A 21,604-nucleotide genomic window follows, 5' to 3' on the forward strand; every position below is an offset into this window, starting at 1 on the left:
AGAAAAAGGAAGAAAAAGGAAGAAAAAGGAAGAAAAAGGAAGAAAAAAAGAACAAAAAAAAAAAGACCTTGCTGTTAAACACTGTTTACAGATCTTTGTAGTTGGGGTAATAAGATACAGTATGTGGATTATTTAACAAAAATTACTTAAACATCTTTTGCATTTAGTCAATACCAGTATTCTTTTGTGATCGTTGCCAATTTGGATGATAAACTCTCAAAAATATATCAATGTAATTGTAAATAAAACAATTCACTAAATTCTTTGGCATCAGAAGAATCATAGAGCTGCTCTTGTTCCACTGTGACGAGTACGAGAGTCTTCCAAACCCACTTGTCTGTTATCTGTAATGTAAAGACAGAAAAAACAAATCACTGATTTGAAAAATGGATAGTGCAACATCAAGAGGTTTTCCAAACAGCCCTGAAAAACATTTCAAATGATATGTAAATAAGTAACCAAGAGATCGGATCAGGAAAGTTTCACACTACAGCTGCCAGACTGAGTTCAAGAGTTCTACAATCAGCAGTAAATTACTTTCTTGATCAGAGAAATCAGGTGATAAAAGCATTAAGAGAATCTTGAAACACTGTCCCCTTGGAAACAGCACACAATTAACAAAATTCTGGGTTAATGCCTCATATTGTAAACGACCTACGTGCAGAAATCTCTGGAAAAACATATATCAAGACCCTAAGACTGTACTAACCAACATGGTAGTGGAAAGCCTATTATAAGATGCTGGAAGTACCAAAGTGCTAGACTACTTGCTATGATTTAGTACCAAGTTGAAAATAGAACAGTCAAATCAGCCATTTCCTAAGCATTTCCTGATTGTACAATGTGAACTTTTAGTATGAAATATTACACAGTAATTATTGCAATGAATAATATGTCTTTCATGGGAAAAAATGACAATCATAAACTACCAACCACAACTAAGTGCCCTTGCTTAACTTTCTGGAGGTCTTGATCTTTTTCAAATGAGGTCTTGCTGCATAATTTCATTTTATTTTTTGGTTACTGTTTATTTTTATTATAGCCTCTTGTATTCTCTTGTTTTACATCCATGTTCCTGTTCTTTGTTTGCATCAGTACCAGACCGTCATTGACACAGGATCAGGGCATCCCAGTACATGCCCTGTCTAATGGGTAAAATATATTCTTTGAAAAAGATTCACTATATTATAACCTAACCAAGACAGAAACGGCCTAAAAACATTAAATGAAGTTCTGGGGTAGTCAGGGATCAGTGAACTATTTCCGGACCACAACAGAGGATGCTTGTGAAGACTGCAAGTGCTCTGCAAAATCAGCCTTCCTTTTCCCTATTCAATAGAAGTATCTCCAATGCTATAGGGAATTAAGGCTCCTTTAGCAAGATATTTTGTTCTTTTTATAGTTCTGCCTTGCCTCCTTTTCCTAATGAATTTATCCATGCATAAAGTATTCAAATTACCCTAAGTCAATCTGTTTTGCATGGGAATAAATCTCTACACTGGTTGCAGTCACTAGGCACTGGAAATTATGAGCACAGAAATGCTGTCTAAAACCCAAGATGGAGAGCTAACAATTCACATGTGCTGCTGCTCATCTTTAACAGCGAAGAGTAAAGAGTCCAGTGATAACTACCCTCAGTGGCTGATTTAACTGTTCTGGGAATAATTAATATCTACAAAATATAAAATATTTGAAAAGGTGTTGAGCATCACTGAACCTGTAATATGAATCTAGTAATATAAGATAGCAAGACCATAATAAGCTTAGTGTATAAATGTCTGCCATGCAATGAAAAATACAAATTTTTAGGCAATGTATTTCAAGTCGATGTCATTCAGCGACTTCAACCTTCAGACCTTCTCACTTACATTCTGTATGTGTAACACACTACTATTAAAATCAATTAGTAACACATTGGTTAGCAACAGGAAAATATTTTTCCAAAAAAATTTGCTCTACAAATATGTTTTCCTTTCCTTAATGCTTTTGCATTAGTTCTGTTATTAAAAGAGGAGTCTCAATAGCTGCAACAGATTTATTAACTCAGTGGCTTTTTATCAGCATGAAACTCAGTTACATTAGGAGAAAAATAAATGAGATTTTGCAGAAGTGCAATATCAAGATTAAATGATTTTTCCGTTGTGCTTTCTGCTTACTTACTTTGCCAGGTAGCACATTTGTGCTCTAATTATAAACCTAACTTTTTATGAACAATCAATGACAGTAATAATATAGGCAGTGTACGATCGAACTGCCCAGTCATAAGACTGTGTTATCTGATAATAGAGAAAGGCATACTGTACAAAACTATATTTTAAAGATACTCAATTAGAATCTGTATTAATAGGTAACAACCACAAAAAATGTTTTTTACATGCCTTATATTAAGATTAGGGTACTATAGTAAACACAATAAATAAGTGTACTGTAAACCACTGTAACTTGAGCTTGGAAAATCATTTGATTAGTTCATTAGGATTTTTTTTTTTTCCAGTCAGAGTATTAAAACTATGTTATTAAAAGCTACCAACTCAAACACATGATTGCATTCAAAATGTTATTTTTCTGCAGACCTTCCGAAAATGCTTATCAGAATAGTATTCAAGTTACTACCATACATAACTTAGATTGTCACCCTTAGATTAGGGATAAAATAAAAAAAATGCCAACAATCAAACATGACTGGTACAGATAACTACTGTTTATTTATTTTGAAAAAACATTTTGAGCAGTTAGCTAAATGGAAAAGGTGAAGTATCTAAAACTTGTAGGAAAACTGGCTAAAAAAAACCGAGGCTTTTGAGAGAAGAGTGCTACCAAAACTGTTTTGTCTTCTTCAAATGCAATGGTCAAAGGACCCTCAAACCTGAACAACACACAAAAAATGTCTTAGTTAATCACATAAATAAATCCCACAGTAGTGGTAAAATGGTGAATTCAAAAGGTGGGTAGCATAGGTCTCTGGGTGCTCAGCTAGCAATTACTGCGCTGGTGCTCATGTTGGAGGATACAAGCCTCAGTAAGGGAAACTCTGAAATGCTAACTTATTCAGAAGTCCACTCTACTAATTTGCACGCTCAGTTGCTACTTTTTTTTTTTTTTTTAATACCTATCACAAGGTGAAAAAAATCATCATATTCGATGATAAAAAAAAATGCTTAATGTTAAAATGGGTACCTGCTCATGTTGACTTCAGAAAGATCATACAAGGAAAGAACCCAACAATGATTAAAATACTTAAAGTTTCATTTTTTAAAGAATTTTGACTTTGTAAAGGATGTAGAAATGCATCCTGTAAGGGAATCTGAAAGGCCTTTCTACCTTTGGGAATCAATGAAAGCATTTGCATCAAATATTTATTCATTCATGTAAAATTTTGTTCACTGGGAAATCCTATTGAAACACATCTTGTTTTCATGAGCAGCCCAAGGGAAAACACTCATGCAGTTCCTGGTAGTTCAGCAAGCACCACAAACAATATAACATCAAAATCAATCAGAAGATCAAGGAAGTTTCACATAAGAAGAGAACAACTACACTATGCTAAAAAGGAGTAGGCAAGCCACTTCTGTTTTAAATGTGAACTATCACAACACGTGACAATTTCAGGGAACAAACAAAGCATCTGTGATATTGATGACATCAGCATTCCTCCTTTAGAAGATGGAAGTTAAAGAAACATACAGTCATCTCTTTGATCTGAGTAAGATAGCTAAATATTTGCTATATCATGTCAAAGATTAACATCTGGATAAATTAGAATCAATTTGTACCACTTTATCCTGGCTAGCCTGTAGTTTTCTCTTTCAGCCATCTATTCACAGGGAAATTTAGAGCCAAACTACAATGCAATTTGATGTAACAGCATATTATCAGTTGCTCTGAAAAGAAACTTATGACAAGAACTTGATTGTTTTTCTTATTCACTGCATTCGTCTTTGTCATTTTAGCTTATCAAAAGTGAAAGGTACATGGTTTTAGAAACAGCAATTGACAACAAATGACAGAAGCAGAATTTGTAAAAAATCTTGCGAGCACCTCTGTACCAGCTATAACTATGTTCTCTACATTGTCTAGCCTGTATCAATGACATAATTACAGAATATAAACTAAGGAATAAAATAGTCATGGAAATTAAGAGCTTCAAAACTGCTTTCAGCGTCTGGAACAAAATCTTTTTGAGAAACAGCATCTCGAGAGAAAATAGCTCTCATAACCTCAAGTCTGTTAAGATACTGCCCATCTCTGTGGCATTTAATTTCAAACTTTCAAGATGTGTCTCTCATATTAAAAAAATAAACAGACAAACAAAAAAGCCCCACTCAGTGAGGTAAAGATCAACAATGGGAGAAATGAAACCAAAACAGCACATCAAAAAGCACTCTAAAATAACAGTGTCCAAAAGATCTTTCTTGCAAGCGATTAAACAAGAAAATACAAGTTTTAAAACTGAGTTAAGGGAGCAATTTTTTTTTTTATTTATTATTACTATTATTTAGTATTTTGGACACTTATTTTAACCAGAACAGGTACACACTGTACGAAACTGTGTGCAAAAACAAATACCAGCAGTCCTAAACAGCACTTCTTTACATTCTGTATTACAGATAAAATGCTTTAAAATTGAATAACATAAGAAATGTAAATGTTAAACGTGTGAAGACATCTCACAGCTCAGCATAATCCAGCTGTAAGCACAATCAACATGGTATGGGAACAGAAAAATAACACTTCTGCAACAGAAGTCTGTGATGCTGACCTTTTGTATCACAATTCTGTCAAACTTATCCTACTTATAGCTGAAAAAAATCTAGTACATTTAACATTTTTTCTGTAAATGCATCTGTAATTTTTATTTTCAATGTTTAAAATAAGATTTACTACAGCTTAGCTCGGACTTCACAAAAAAAAAAAAAAAAGCTTAAGCCCAATAAGCTGAAATTCCTTAAACCTTTAAATGATCTATTTAATATTTCAATTTAACTTTGCTTCCTTTGTTAGTAGTACCACTTGGGATATGCACTGAAAGTTCTTCTACAAGAGTTGAGATGGAAAAGCCTCAGTTTGAGACAACATATGCCTGCCTCAGGGGTTACAAGACAAATCAATCTATTTTTCTCCTTCCCTCCAAGGGTAATTGGCTTTTAAAATTACAGAGGAAAAAAAGGCCTTCATGTCAGTACAGTGCAGGCACACATACAGCCATTTTCCATTTCTTTTCCTGATTTAATTCTCAAGTGAGAACTAAGGAAAGGTGGGAAAACAAAGAAAGAGAGGAATGACTGCATCAGGTTGAATATGACCAGTAATAATCAGAACTGTGACCAGCATCTGAGTCTGGAATTTACTGAAACCTACTAAGAATAGCTGTCATTTTCCTTTTCCTAGTCAGTATTTTTAACTTCTCATTTGTGATGAAATTTCCTTCAATTTCTGTGGCATCCTGCACCACTGGTGTTCACAGATATTTTGTCACAGAATTCAGCATAAATCACAAAGTTACAATTATTGCTTCACTGCTATCGTAATCTCACTAAGTAATACTGACTTTTAGTCCACCTTTCTGAAATTGCCTCTTACAAGTAGCAGTCACAGCTGCTTACGACCCTCAGGCTGCACTACACACGATCACACACGCACACACAGTTTCACACTCAGAATTCAGTTAAATCTACTGCTCCTCATCCCTCTAACTTGACTAATATTAATTGATTCAAAGCAGTGGAACTCATAAGATAGTCCTCAGATTTTTCTGATTGCTATTAGATGTAATTTATAATGCATTACTCGTGAGAATTTCTTACTTGAGGTATGATATGCGGAAATATTTTTCAGTGCACAACGATGAGCAGTCAGAGCTGACTATAACTGATACATGAAAACAACAAACTGCTGAAAAATTCAAAATAATGTAGTCTTTTGAAAACTACTAAGATCCCCCCTTCAAGCACAGCACTGAAACTGTACCACTAAACCTTTAATGTGAACTTGCTCACAGGGACTGTATATACAGGTGTAAAGCAATTATTGGATTTGATATCTGAATGAACTCAGGTTCCCATTAGAGCCTGAATGCTTCAGTGACCCTATTATTTTCCTTCCATTGCTCTCAGACCTGATCAACTTAATTATTCTGACTAGTGAAACATTTAGGACATGAATATATGATTTGTTTTAAACCAAATGAGACAACGCAAAGTACTACATAAAGTAATATATAAAATCCCACAGGACAAACGTGATGTGTCAAATCCTGGAAGAAGGTCAAGTCCAAGCAGTAGTAACAAAGAAACAGTAAAGGAGATGCACTGCAATAAAATTAAATTTATTCACATATCCTTCCGTGTCACGTACAGTAAAGTGAGTTTTGCTTATGAATTAGAAAGGTAACATATTTCAGAGAGTAAACAACTTAGGTCTCCTTTAGTAAGCAAGAAACTTCAGCTCCCAAATACAGAATGCATCTCTTTCATGAGTACACACAGACTTTCAGCAGTTGTTCACAAGTAAAAATAGAGTCTCTTATAAAAAATGTTTTATGTCAGAAATGACACATTTGTTGATACAAAGACATTTCCCTATTTCAGCTGTACCTGCTATTTTACTGCTAAAAAGAGTGACAGCACAAACGTGTACACACATTTTGAACAGACTGATATGATGCTGGTAAACCATATTTAAATCATTTAAAAAATAAATATTTTAATAATTTTAAATAGCTTCCAAAATTTGATATCCCCAGCTCCCCTATTCACACTACTGTTCTCACAATTTGTATTTGCTTCGAAATTGACCATAACATTACAAACGGGACAGAGAAATACAGTAATAGGTTCTGAACTTTAAGTATACGAGCAGACAAAGTTAGCATCTTTTCATCTGAATGCATTTGTCCTTAAAAAGAATCAAACTGACATCGAAGTGGTCCCCTCGTCCCTTGCCTCCTTTCGCTAATGATATGTAATGGATGCTGAGCCTGCAATAAACGTGTCCACGTCCAGCTAGATCGCCATCATTTTAGAATCTAATCTGGTACTTTTAAGAAAGAAGAAAGTCATGAGAGACCAACACCAGCTTGTGCTGAAGGCATTTCTTGACATCAGCCTTCACTTTGCACTTCAAATGTAAGTATACGATTTGACAAAACGTACAGAGTCATGAGAGAAGGCTCTTCACCTCTTCTCCAAAATTGCCTGATAGAAGTCAATATCTATTCCTTTACAAAGTTACAATCAAAAACTGCCAGATGAAAGTCAAAAGGGGAAGCTTTCCAACTATTCCTTACAATTATTTATTAAAGGGCTGCTTACGAACACATTTGTCTCAGTAGGATCATCACTCCCACCCTCACTTCTCAATTTTATCAGTTAGCAGCTTAAATACTGAAAGTTACATCTCCCATGCACAAATACTTTATTCTTTGCATAGAATATGAAAGCAATGAACTCAAACCTCTCTTTTCTGCAAAGGGATTTCAGAACGAGAGTAACACTCCAATAACACTTTAGTCTCTCCTGCTCTTGCACACAAAATGTCACCAATTTTTCCCCTGTACCCACACAATTGACAGCCCTTGTCAAAAGCAAACAATTTGTTTTATATCCTGCAAAAGACTGCCTCTTTTATTTTTTATGCATCAGAAACAAATTCTCTTTATAAAAACATAACTCTGCAATAACTTGTAGTCTACATGTAAAATGAAATACTTTAAATAATACAATAAAGGCAGACCATCCATAATTATTTTTTGATTAAATAAAATATCAACATTTTTTATTCATGGATAGGTTAACATTTACAATTCAGCATTTTGCAATATTTAAACAGAACTGAATATGCTATGAGAAAACTTAAAACGACATCACTCCTGTATGACCGGCTGGCACAGGCTGCAGTCATCCGTTCCCATCTGTACCTTCATCATACAACATTAAAGGGCTCCTGTACTAAAAAAAATGGCTCTTGCTTGAACCTGGCAAGAATATTTCATCACCTCTTACCTGCTTAGACATAACAATAGAGATTTACTTAACATGCGACTTTTACTATAAATTATTTGCAACAAAGACATATGCCAATCATGTGAATCAAATTTTTATTGCTTATTAAAGTAATTCATAAAAATGTTATTTTTATAGTTTTACACTATCAGAAAAATAAATCCATAATCTGGATCTGCTTTGCAAACGAAACTAAACAAAAATGCACATGATACAAAACATACTTGCAAAATCTGCCAATTTATATCAATATAGTTCCTCTTATAGGTCCTCCAAGGACCTCAAAGAATGTGCAGTGAAGGTAGCACACCATTACAGCACATGCACATGTAATTCAGACAGTTCCTAAAACTGGCGACTATTTTATGACAGCCTTAATAGTCCATTTACAAACAATACAGGGAAAACAATGCTTAAGTGTACCATCACTGCATATTCGGAAGCACGTTTAACATTTAGGGCTTTTTAAGACCCTATAACCAAATACTACTTCACAATGGGTCTGACTAAATTGATAAACGTTTTAAAAAATGCAATTGTATACATTTGGACATAGCTTCTCTAGAAGTAAAACACATATAGACACAATAACTTCTTCTCTGAGGTCAAGCTACTCTAAAGATCCAAGATGAGAAAATATATACCCTTTTTTATTAAACAATGAGCTGCAATAATGCTGATAACCTGTATTATACATTATGAAAAAGCCCCTAAAAATTTTTATCTGTGCTAAAAGCAAGACCAGATGTGGCTTGACAGACACCAAATAACACATTCCTATTTATAACAAGATATGCATGAAGTTCTCAATGCAAGTTCCAAAACTTTCAAATAAATATTTTGCTTTATTTTAAAGAACAAATGAACTATGCAAAGCTAAAAAGAAGTTAAGCTATTTCTATTGACTGAGCTTAGAAACCTTCCTCATCCTGCTACTTCTACTGAAGATACTCTCCAGGCCACCAATTAACAGACAATACTTGATTAAAACCCACAAGTGTTGCACTCTCTGGACAAAAGAAGAAATGGAAAATTAATTGGCATCTTTCAATATCTCAACACCAACCAGAGCTGCAGACTTCAGAAAGTATGAACTTTCATAAAATTAATTACCACTAAGAAAAGGAGCTCTGGAGAAAGCAACGCCAAGGTTAACATCATTTTTGTCATGCAGTGATAAAATCTTAATGTTCCCTACACTTTTTTTTAATATTCTGTTAAATGATTGTATGCTGCCTTCTAAGCACTTTCAGTTGAAATTAACTTACACTAAAACTCAAAGTTAGGTGAGAGATGTACGACTTAAATGAAAATATTTCCATGTATTTTTAATTATTGATTTAGAAATACCTATATCTAAATGCTAATGCTGACATTCATAATATGAATAAAAACACTTCTATGTAAATGAATGCTACTATAATAAAATGGTAGTAACATGCTGACTACATGAGAAAATTATTCTTTCCTTCCTCAATCCAGCCATGACCTTCTCCTGAGTAGCACACATCCAAAGAGTTTCAGGAACAAAAGCCATTATATAAGCCTTATATAAACATTCCACTTGTCTTCTTTTTCTTTATCTGTCAGTTATCTACCTACCTAACCTCAATTAATATAGTAACAAATATCCTAGATCACTTCAGTTACTGCCTTTTGCCCTTTTCCGATTCTCACATTCTCTCCTGAAGCATGAAAGATCATCACATCAAAGTACCTGAAAGGTTGCCTTACGATACTGAATAAATATTAAATGCCTTTTAACTGTACACACCGTTTCCACTCTGTTTACAAGACTCCTTTTCTCTCAGCTGCTCCTTCTAATAAATACCTGCTCTGTAGTTCCTTATCAACATTTTGCATTTGTAAGCCTCTTTTGTGAAACTTCAAACTTATAACAGTTCCCTGCATATGGAATAGCACAACCACCCTACTTCTTGAGAATTTTATCTAGATAAAATGAGAGATTACAAGATCTTTTCTGTAACACGTGCATACAACATAGAAAACCTGCATCAAATCAGTAGATACTAATTTACCGTGTGACCAGCAGAAAAGGAGCTTCAAAACCATAGTTCATTGTAAGGCATAAGCTTCTTCAAAACGTTCTACAGCAAAATTTAGTGGACTATCCAAAGCTTTTATAAAAATGGAAAAATAATTCAACGTTAAGCTCAAGACACCTCACATGGACTGCTCACCCACACCCACCCATCTGCTGACTTGTGCCACGCAGACTGGCTTCAATGCAGCTTTACTGTCCCGTCTTGCTAACTGAGGGACTGTGGGTATTTTTGTTTGAAAAATACACTTTACCAGCTTCACTTAGCAATGAAAACTGTTGCTCTACACTTTTAAGTCTCATTTGGTTACTGCATTGTTTCTGAAAGTTAAATTACTTTCTATCAATTGCTGACAATCCTCTTGTGTTCTCTAACCTCTTTGTCAGTTATTAATTTCCTTAATACATTATCTACTAGCTATTCTTCCCTGACGTACTAAACTTAAGTATGATCAAATTCTCTTTTATATAACCCTTTGATACAACATTGCAATTCTGCACTGATAACTGAAAAAGAGTTGCATACAAAAGTATGAACAGGGGAACTAAGAACTACCAAGCAGACTCAAGAACAGCAAATAACTGCACTTTTTTCACTCACACAAATCAGAAAAATTAAATTCTAATTAGCAGACAACCATGTATTTCACCTTTTTGTTTAGCTAGTGAACAGCCACAAGATGCTCTAGTCATTTATTTATGCTCCCATCATCACAAATTTGAAGCACGATATGCAATGAAGAGCTGGTAAAATATGTTCTCCCTCCTGATTACATTATGGGAGAAAATGATTCTCCATGACTACTTTCTTAGTTTCAGCTGTGATGAGAAGAAAAGGAAAAAAGTATCTTACATGCATTTCCTTACTTTATTAGTAGGAATGACAAGGTAAGCCTCATTTTGCCTATTGTTTACCTCCATTCTTAGCCCTTTTCATTACAGAACATAAAACATAATTATTACATATACTTTTCGAATTTTTCTGGAGTCTTCCATCAACAAAATCTTCATATCAAATTCACTCTACTTGGTTTTGTTTTCATTTTGCAGATAAATTATATTCATTTTTACTTTTCTTTAATCTTTTCTGCATTTTCAGAATGTATCAATGCAGCCATATTTGCAAAAATTTTGACTGGGATGCACCAATAGGTCCACAGGAAACTACACCACTCTGGTATCATTAAAAAGGAAGGCAGTCACACTCAGCCTTTTTATCCACCATAACACAGCTAGACTTAAGAAATATCCCTCTTATTCAGATAATGAACCTTATGTGAATATAAAACTTGAAATATTATATCCATATTCACATTGACTGGATGGGAAGTAGGAATGACACCTTACACAAAGATGCAAAAGGAGATTTTGGAGAAAAAAAATTCTGCTATTCAAGTTTACCCAGACTGAAAATGCAGAAAAGATTGATAGGGCAAGGTTAGCTTGACTGTGTGCAGAGTAGCAGAAGAGGGTCAGAACAGGTTACTGCTGAACAGTACAGAAAAACAAGCAAGTCATTCAGGGACAAATCTTGGCCTTAAGCATATCCTGAATGCAAAGGACTTGATTTGTTAATAAAGACAAAAATTGCCTGATAATCCTCCTTTTCATGGAAGAGATTTTGGTATCCTGTGTGCTGCAAGATGTCTTCTAGCCTTGAAAATAATTATTTCCTGTTATAAACCAAAACTTTGCTTTTCAGGTGTACCCCTTCCCCCCAAGTCCTTTTGGAACTCTACAATACAACTCCAGATCAAGTTTTACCACACAAACAAGGAAATTAATTCAGGTGAAAGAAAAGAAAGACAGGAGCCTCTGCTTGGGGTAGAAGAGAGGAGGAACTTGGCTGCCAGATAAAATGATTAGGAAAATACATCCTTGGTGCCACAAAAATAAGACTAATCTATCAGATACTTTTTGCCCAAAGCTGGCAATGTCCCCTAGAATTATATTCTGTTGTCTGTAAACAGTTTTAACTACGAGCGCCTTCAATTTCATGAGGGAATTTTTTTTATTTTTTTTTTAAACACTTGAACTAGTTTCATCTTTACAAATAAGAAAGTCAGTGTGTTCACATGAACTTGAGATTCATGATGTACTGTCTTCTAACTATCACTCACTTTTTCCTTCATTGATTTTCCTGATAACTGGAAAGCCAAGGAATCCTCCTTGCTTTTAAAGCCAAAGCAATGAAAATCATGAACCATCATCCAAGCAGCAGAGTGCTGGAGATTGCAGAGCACACAGTGCAAAGCCCGCTTCATTGAACTGAACTTTTAGTCAAAGGACATTTTAGTCAAAGGACATGTTACTTTTTTTTTTTTTTTTTTTTTTTTTTTTAAATTCTTTTGAACTAGACTTTTTTAGATAGCACTTTCTAAAAGACAGAACTGAGACGTATCTTTTCTGGATGCTGATAATTCCTATTGATAGTCACTTTTCTTGCATATTCTAAGTATTAATGACAGTGATGTCATCTTAAAAACTTCAAATTTCATTTGTCCTTTAAACTATGCTATCAGCTGCATATGATGAATCAAAAAATGAATTTTCAAACTTTCCTACATAGTATTTCAAGAGAAAATAACAAGGAAAACAACAGTAAATAAAAAAATGACTGCATTTAAGCACAACAACTTGACCTGCAAGTTCAATGGACATCCTGTAACAGCACCCATGTGGTACTGTGGCTTAACATCCTTACGTGAGCAAAGCTACACCAGAAATACACTATCTTTATTCAACTGGAAAAAGGATTGATACGATATAAAGTCCGCTTAAGTACACTTTATTTAGAAGCTTAGTCCAAAGACACACCAAGTAACAGAGATAAATTTAAAAGTAATGAAGAGATAAAGAAAAAAGTGTGATATGCAGGGCTACAGATCCTTCTTATGAAGACGCTCTCCAAAAGCTCAATTCCTCTCTAAATTAATAAAGTAGAAACGAGCATGGTCTTTACATCATGACTCCAGTATGTGGTATTATGTATGCAGTCATGACAACAAAAATTTACAGGAACAAAAACACTGGTAGGAAGTAATAATACTATTTCCACTGTAGGATACAATTAAGGGCAACAGTATAAAGGCATTTCAACTCCCTCAACCCCCAGAGCTGATTAATGTCTAGTAGAATTATTACCTACACATCTAAGTGGCACTGAAAATCTCAGTATCTTTAAAAATTCAAGGTCAAACAGTCAGCAGTTAAGCAAACCACTTAACCTCTGATTTTCTGGGTCTAATCCTGGTAGTTTAGCCAGCAGCCAAGCTCTTTCCTTCCTTCTTTCTGAAAAATAGCTTTATCATCAAGTCTGACTCTATGCAATTAAAAGCAAACAACTCACTCCCTATAACTGACAAGTGAGATAACTAACTACTAATTTGTATCCTACAAAATGTATATTTAAATCAATAATACTGATATTGGCCATATCCAAATAAAACACTGTAACAATTGATTCCTGTATCTCCATGCCTCCTGCCTTTGTAAAATTTACTTTCTGTAAAAAATCACACTTGGATTCACATCATGCAGTTGCAGTATTTCTCCCTTATGAAACTCTGCGTTCATTTTGTCAGGATGCCTTCTCTTGCCTTTTCTGTCAGATGACCTATGAGACAGCCATTCACACAAACTACAAAAAGGCTCAGGGAGTAGAGCTTGTTTAGCTAAAGGGGGGGGGATCTAACTGCAACCTGTGACTGCAAAGTGAGGTCTTACTTTTGTGAGGCAAAAACACAGTTAAATTCTTCTTGGTCATGTAGAGGGTATAACAAGGGGTAATAGTCAACAACTGCAGCTTAAGTGTAGGGGAAAAAAAATCTTCATTACAAATGTAGTGCAACAGTAGAATGAAGTAATCAGGCAGTCATACAAGATTTGAGGACCTGGCTTGACAGCACAGCTGGCTTCATCTAGTAGGTGACATTTACGCTTCATAAGCTGGAGGTTGTCTTATATGATTTCTAGAAGTCCCTTCTAAATATGTCATCAATTCTTACTTCTTAGCAAGCACATATAAAGGATTCAGAAATAATAAATATTAACACTAGTTATTTGGGGCTCACCATTAGTATTTATATCCATACTCTCAGTAGCTCTAAATATCAAGGCTATGATTTCAGTGCTATTTTTCAAATGCGAAAGTTCTCATTCTTGTGGGTTGGTTTTTTTTTTTTTTGTATTTTTCCCCCTTTGCCAATTTATCATTTCTAATTTATTCAAAGCTTAAGCCAGAATTTTTCAGTGAGACTTCTTCGTAAGTAATTATATATAATGAAAATAAATTAACATCTATTATTTATCTTAGTTTCTAAAATAGTTCTTATGTGCCCATAGGCTAAAGAGAAAGTAAACAAAATTCACAGATATGCTCTGATCCTTCTATTTGGTGTATCCAGCAGAGAATAAGTCAGGTCGCTTCTGGTCTGTGCATATGGGTTTCCTTGCAAAACTGCCTGGAGGAGCACCATGATGTAGATGCAGTGTGCACATGTGGATCAAGAATCTCAAATACACCATTAAACATCTGCCCATGCTACAGACACAGCCAAGGGGACTTCAGTCAGCACTGCGATGGGGGAAAAAAGCCTTCCGTATTATGTATAAGTAAATAAATAAAAAGCTCTCAAAACTTTTTCCCATCACCTCTGCTAAAAGCACAGAGAGGAAGCTATGCAAGGACAACAACGGAAGGCAAAAAGAAGGGGAAAATGGAGACAAGTTAGCTGTCCTTTCTTAATTTGATGATTCTGTCTAGAACATGTTTCTAATATGTTCCCAATGAAGTGACATTTTATTGGAAGGAAATATCAGGCTATTAAGCATTTGCTTTAGCTTCACCTTTCCTTTAAAATAAAATTGATCAATTCATCCAGAAACTCACTCTTACAAAGTTCAATTTCTGAAGATAGCTTTACATGCAATCTGTGCATACAGCTACTGTGATCTTTATTAGAAATTGACTGAGAAGGTGTTCATAAGGGGAACATCCAAGCAGCGATCCCAAACCATGTACATTTTAACCCAGCTGAGAGGAAAAAAATACAAAAACAAATATTAAAATGCAAAGAAGGATTTATGAACTGAATTTATTTTTTTTATCTACCAGTCAGACTGAGTTGAAACATGAATAACCAATTCAACACTGAAATGGTATTCAAATATTTGACTCCAATCCCCTACTGCTTCTAAATTCACTCTGAAGTCAAGATTATTAATTCCTCCTGACAGAAAATCAAGATTTAATGATCATCTAATAGCCCTTAGGAATTACTAAGTAAACTTAGATGATAATTCAAACAAAATAAAATGATTTTATAAATAAAGAAAAATATAATGCAGAATGCTTATTTATGCATTTTCTTTGCAGCAGTAACCATTTTTTTAGAAAATTAAGAGCGAAGGAATGTTTGCTAAGCACAGTTAATGTGTAAAGTGAAAAGGGGACCTTTATTTCCTGTGGACATTTTTACACTCTGCTTAGATGAAACAGAGGAACAGCATACCTTGAAAAGTGCCCATAGTAAGAAAATATATGCAAGAATTTTAACTCCATGATTTTGCAGCAATAACAGTGCTTACTTAAGGACAGCATCAATTTTAAGATCAAGCTGTCAACTCACTGAGCCACATTGTTTAAATAACGTGCTTTGCAAAATTCTATAGAGAAACTGACTTCAACTTACTAAAACTGATATGCTATGACTTTTAGGTAATTTTTTAAGCTTTCAGATCATGACTGCAGGGAAGTAACATTAAAACTAAAAGCAGTGGAAAAATGGAGAGACAAATTTATAGCCTGTGCATCAATTTCTTCTGCCTCAGAGTTTTCTTTGTTGGCAGAAACACTTTACAGCTTTTTGCTCTTCTCCATCAATCACCTCTCTGCTCATACACACATCATCCTGAGATGTCCAGAACCAACAAAGCAGGAATTCCACATTTCAAAAGTCATTAATATTTTATGAAAAACATAAAATTATGAAATCTATTATTTCTAGAATGTCTGTGACTAACCTGCAGTCTACTCTATTGACAGCACTGCATATGTAAGAAAACACATGCAAAAATAGGGGTGTCTGTACCTACGTACACACAAGCACACCTTCACACCTCTAATATTTTTGTTCTGCCAGACATCATCTAATTGATTTTAAAAAGTTGATGTTACATATAAATCAATATTAAATGATGCTGAAGTGTCTTTTTTTCTCCTTCAGACTGTACGCATACACTTTGTTTCTAATGGCAAATTATATTTGACATTTAATTTAAAAGCAGGTTACCCTAGACCTCTACTACAACAACACTGGTAAAGGAGTGAAACTTTCCATGGAATAAAACCAATTTTTTTTTTTTTTTTTTTTTCATTTTAAGATAATTTTAGTCATAAGTAATTGAAAACAATTTAGAATTCATTACTTTTGGTGGTTAATTACAGAACAGTTCCAAAAGATGATCTAATAAAAAGTAGTAATTTTCTCTGCAACATGGTAACAGAATAAATAACATATAATGCAGAACTTGCATTACATTAGAAATATTAAATGTATACCAACATGCAATCCAGTCTTGTTGCCTCAGCATTATACCTACCAGCACATTCTAGCTATTTATTACAAAAACAGAATTACATGGCCAAACGCACGGAACTTGGAAAAAGCTATTCTTAATATCGTGCACCTTCCCCTTAATTGGTCACAAATGCAAAATGATTTTATCCAATTATGACTATGCAATTAGTCCAGAAGTCTTCTTAAGCAGAAATTAATACACTTCCTAACTGCATTGCTTAAGAATGCAGCTGAGCCAAAGCTTCACCTGTATTCTGTATTTTCCATCTCTTTTTCTTCACTAGGAAAAAGAAAGGCGTATATTTAACCAAAGTATAATATCTGTTCAGAAAGATCATGAAAATTCTTTTGCAGTCATTGGGTCCAATCCACCTCCAGCTATTTTGCTGCAAAAGAATCCATGACTTCAGTCCCCTTTCACAAAGGGCATAGAAGATAAATGAACTCTTTGTCCATGTTCCTGAAAACCAGAAGTGCGAATTAACCTAAAAATTTCTTCATCAGTCCCCAAAGCCTGCATCCTGTCTCTCCACAGCTTCACAGATAGGAAGGTTATCAGTAGGTACACAGTTGATACAATTAAAGCCTTGGGAACGTTTGTTTTGTCTGAAGATCTTTAGAATAATTTAAGTAGATTTACCTTAGCTGAGTGGGAAGAACTGTCAAATACAGGCCATGTAAGAAATTTGCTATTCTGAAGCATACAACTAATTTTCAATTGCCAGCATTGCACCTGAAGTTAAATGTTCTATTTTGATAACATGTTTTACTTTAGCCTATCATATGGAGTTTCCTAATAATTTTAATTCTGTAGGGCACAGAAAATTTTTAACTCAGGATATCATCTTCTCAAGGACATATGTCCCTGCATAAAGATTGGAGTCTCTGTGTATACTCTAAAGAATTGTTTCATGATATATCGTACCTGACAGTACTTAGCAAGAACGTCACGTATCACAAATATTGGTGAATAAAGCACAGTGCAAAGACTGCGAATGTCAGTATAATATTTGAGGTATCACAACAGTAACACACAGGATCTGAAACATTTGCAGAGACACTGTCATGATACCACGCCTACTGTAGAGCAGTGCTTTCAAGATAAGTTTATTAGGATGTCTTTAAATACTTAGTTTTATAAACCATAAATACCACATTGCTGTCTATTTTCATTTGTACATCATCTACTGAAGAGATGGAAAATTCAATATGCCCGTGGGTTTTGTAATGTTAAGTCACCTTGACTGTACTACTACGTCCCTGCTTAAAGCTGGAAGCAGCCGCTGTTTGACATAACAGCAAAAACACCAAAATTGTCTCTCACACTCATTTCCACCTCTTTTCCCCTGAAAGCCCCAAACACTCACTGTTGTTCATACTTAATATTCATTTTTTTGTTCATAATATTTCTTTAAGATGACTCTGTGAGGAATTGGAAGACTTCAGACCACATAAGATTTTGCATGAAAACGTTAACTAATGTATTTCAGCTTACTAATTTTCAGGTTATACTTCTAAAATCAACATTACCTTAAAAACAAATTTCTGCCCTTTATGTAATATGTATTAGATAGGAATAAAATGATACATACCATGAAACCACTACTAATTGTACTTGCCTCTATGGAAACCACTTCCAAACTGAAGTTTGAAACTTCCAAACTGAAGTCTGCTGTTTTAAAATTAAGATGCAAATATTTTCATCCTCAGCAAAGAAGCTTCCCACTCTCATGGTTGAAAACATTATTCAGATAAAAATAAATTGCAACATTTTCAGATTATAAAATAATTACAATTTATCCTTTTCTGCCAATGCATGAGAATCAGGTAAATGAGGATGAAGCATTCTAACCAACAGGCATGACAGATCATCATAAGAGCAAAATTTACAAGTGAGAAACAAAGTTTATAAACTGATAAACCAAAGCTACATAATACCTTTCTCACTCAAATTATTTTGACATCTTGAAATGTTTCTGCATGCAGAATCAGTCTGATGTCCACTTAGGGTGAATGTAAAATTTCATTGTGGCGTAAAAGATTTGTGCCAGCATAAGAATTTTTATGTACTTACAAGTGCTTCCATGGACATATATATGTAATATTATGGTATGCAGGTATAACTCATTTTCTGCACAGCAGAAGTGACTTTTAAGTCCTGCATATTCCCACCCCACAAGAAGCAAGAGATAAAATAGATATCATTTTTCAAATGATGAAAGTGTATTGACCCTCATTGTAGAAGAGTTTTTATCTTTCACACGTAATTTGCACTACAGGTTGACTATAGCATGTTCTTAAACATAATACTCTTGGTCTTGGAACATTTTACTCGGAAATTTGCTACATCCAAATACTGCCTGAGGTACTCCTACACATAATGTGAAATGAAGGATTTCTCCACAAGTCCTTCTGAGAACTGCTAGAATTAGAGCAAGGGACACTGACAAACATGACAAGGATCATCTGTACTGTAAATCAGCAAATGAGAATCACACACTGAGAAGTACATATGATTATATTTCTGATGGAAGCATATGGATCAGTAAGGGAGGATAGTTCTGTTTGCATCTTGAGGATGTATAAAAAAGTTTCTGCCTTAATTTATGCTGTTTGAAAGGCCTGAACTACTTTTCAAAACTTTATCCTTCAAAGGTATTCTTAATATTCAAAAAGACCCTGCTAATTAACTCCTAAAACTACCTCAATTCTAACCTGCTTCTCCTGCTCCTTAGAAAAGTTTTAATTACACAGATTAAGCACTGGGATTCCAGCTGTCACCTTCCAATAGCTTTCTTCCTTTTAAAATAAGGTGCTTTTGTGCTGATCTATCCTCTGCTTTGAGAAGAGCTTTGGACAGGTTGTTTTTATGGTTTAGAAATTCCATGTGACTATTAAAAACGATGTGACAGTATGGAAAGCACATTTAACCAGTTACAGAACACTTTCTTCTGCAATGCTATGACAGCTGGCCATCAGAGAAGGTTTTACCCAATACAGCCAATTATTTGGATACTTAAGTGATACAGACCCTAATGTAAGGACTCACTTTCAGCTGAAGGATGGATTGGATGACCTCCACAGAGGTTGCTTCCAGAGCAAACTTTTGTTTGATCCGAAGAGCATATGCATCAGATCACAAAATACTGCCACTGCAGTTCTACCCCCACTTTCTGTATTAATGTTCAGTGGAAAAGAGTCAAAAGGAAATTGTTTCATAGGATCAGAGGACTTTTATCAATGCTTCACAACCACCACTGCTGTATGAATAAAGTAGGCAATACAATGGGAGAAACTGCACAAAAGTGTCAGTGGAAAAAAATCGTTCTGACTTTTCCCAGTGCTCAGGGCTTCCTGGGTCAGGCCATGGGACAGGATCTGCATAAGCATATATCTGCATATAAATATACATAATGCAATAGTTGCTACAATATTCCTCTTACAGACACAGTTTTTTAGCCAGGATGCTGAACACAGGCTCTATTTCCTGTGGTCCCAACCCAAGGTGCAGGTGATGGTATCAGTAGATGTGCCTGATTAGTAGGTACATGCAATTAGTGAAGGAATGATACTTACCAACTGATAATAATTAGAATCAAGGCGACTACAATTTACTACAAATTACTGGGCAGGAAAACACTATTAATACAGCAGTTCACATGAAATTTGAAGTAAATATCTTCTAAGAAAAATCAGATTACTATATTTTAATCAAGATCTATTTATATTTCCAACAACAGCTCTGAGTTACAGCTCTGATAAACCAGTGATATTCTGTATACTCAGGAAATAAGTAAATTTTTCCTACGTGTACAAAGGAGAATTCACACATTCTGGAGTATCATAAAATTCATCCGGATTTCAGATCCTGGCTAACTCAACACTGATGTATAACTGATCCACTTAGTTTAATCCAGGTACTGTCCTATGCAGCTCAGTATGCTCCCTGCCATCACCTCCTGGCTGTCTGTATGAATTTCTTGTAACTAAAACAGAGATCTTCATTTCTCACTTGTCCCACCTTCCTTGCGACACAATTTCTAGCTCCTTCCACACCCCACCACCAGGCAACACAACAATGCAGCTTTCACTAAGACCTCTAAGAGAAGTCTTCTGCCAAGATTGACAGAAGAACAATTCCTGCAGACAGCAAGGCAGAAATGTTACAACTGTCAGTAACAGACTGCTTGTACCTAAGCTGCATATTTACCTCCAAGAGATAATTGGAAGTGATGATTTGCTACTGTTTTATTACGTATATTACCTAAAAATGAAACAGAATACCATAAAAAGTTACTGTGTGCATCATTTCTCTATACAGAATCTCTTGCTTACTGTTAACATGCACTTAGTTCTCCAAAAACAACTTTTCAATAGCTTCACAAACAAAGAAAAGCTTTCCTTTTTTTCTTTGAACTGAAGGGTTTGAAAACAGGGCGTGACTTGTGTACAAAAATTTAGTGATAAAATCCACATCTTTATGAAGGCTTGGAAACAATACTGTTCCATGTATATACCTAAAGACTTTCAAATTTTAAGAGAAAGACACTGGCTATAGGATTTAAGCACACAAACCTATGAACAGATTCAAAATACTATGTTCCATGGACATGTTACAACAAAAATTCAATCTCACATGGTTAAGAATGCAGTAACTAATCATCTCTATACTATGAATTCACTTCATCAAGTTTTTAAACCAATTTTAACCTCTGCCAAAACCTAGATGTTCTTAAAATAAGAGCTGCACTATCATGAATAAACAAAAACTGAATATGCGTACTTGATTCTACCACAATGTGTTTTCCTAGCAGGTATTACAACATTTATTAAAATGCATCATATAAAAATGGCATAGCCAAAGCTTCAGACTAATTACAAGTCATGGCTCATTTGTGCAGTGATACCAACTACATACCCCTGGTTCCTGCTGAATATAACCTTACACTGCCTCACAAAAC

General features: G+C 34.7%; 1 protein-coding gene across 1 annotated transcript in view; it reads right to left on the reverse strand.

The window, feature by feature from the left end:
* Positions 1–6: 6 nt before the first annotated feature.
* DIAPH2 (diaphanous related formin 2) overlaps positions 7–21,604 on the reverse strand; it is a 142,013-nt gene continuing 120,415 nt past the window's right edge. The window contains exon 27 of the mRNA XM_042876630.1: positions 7–344. Coding sequence (XP_042732564.1) covers positions 280–344 — 65 coding nt within the window. The 3' untranslated portion in view covers positions 7–279. The remainder of the gene's footprint in view (positions 345–21,604) is intronic.

Source organism: Lagopus leucura, unplaced genomic scaffold (genome assembly GCF_019238085.1).
Source record: "Lagopus leucura isolate 7727_CA_CO unplaced genomic scaffold, USGS_WTPT01 Super-Scaffold_100016, whole genome shotgun sequence".
Lineage (NCBI taxonomy): Eukaryota > Metazoa > Chordata > Aves > Galliformes > Phasianidae > Lagopus > Lagopus leucura.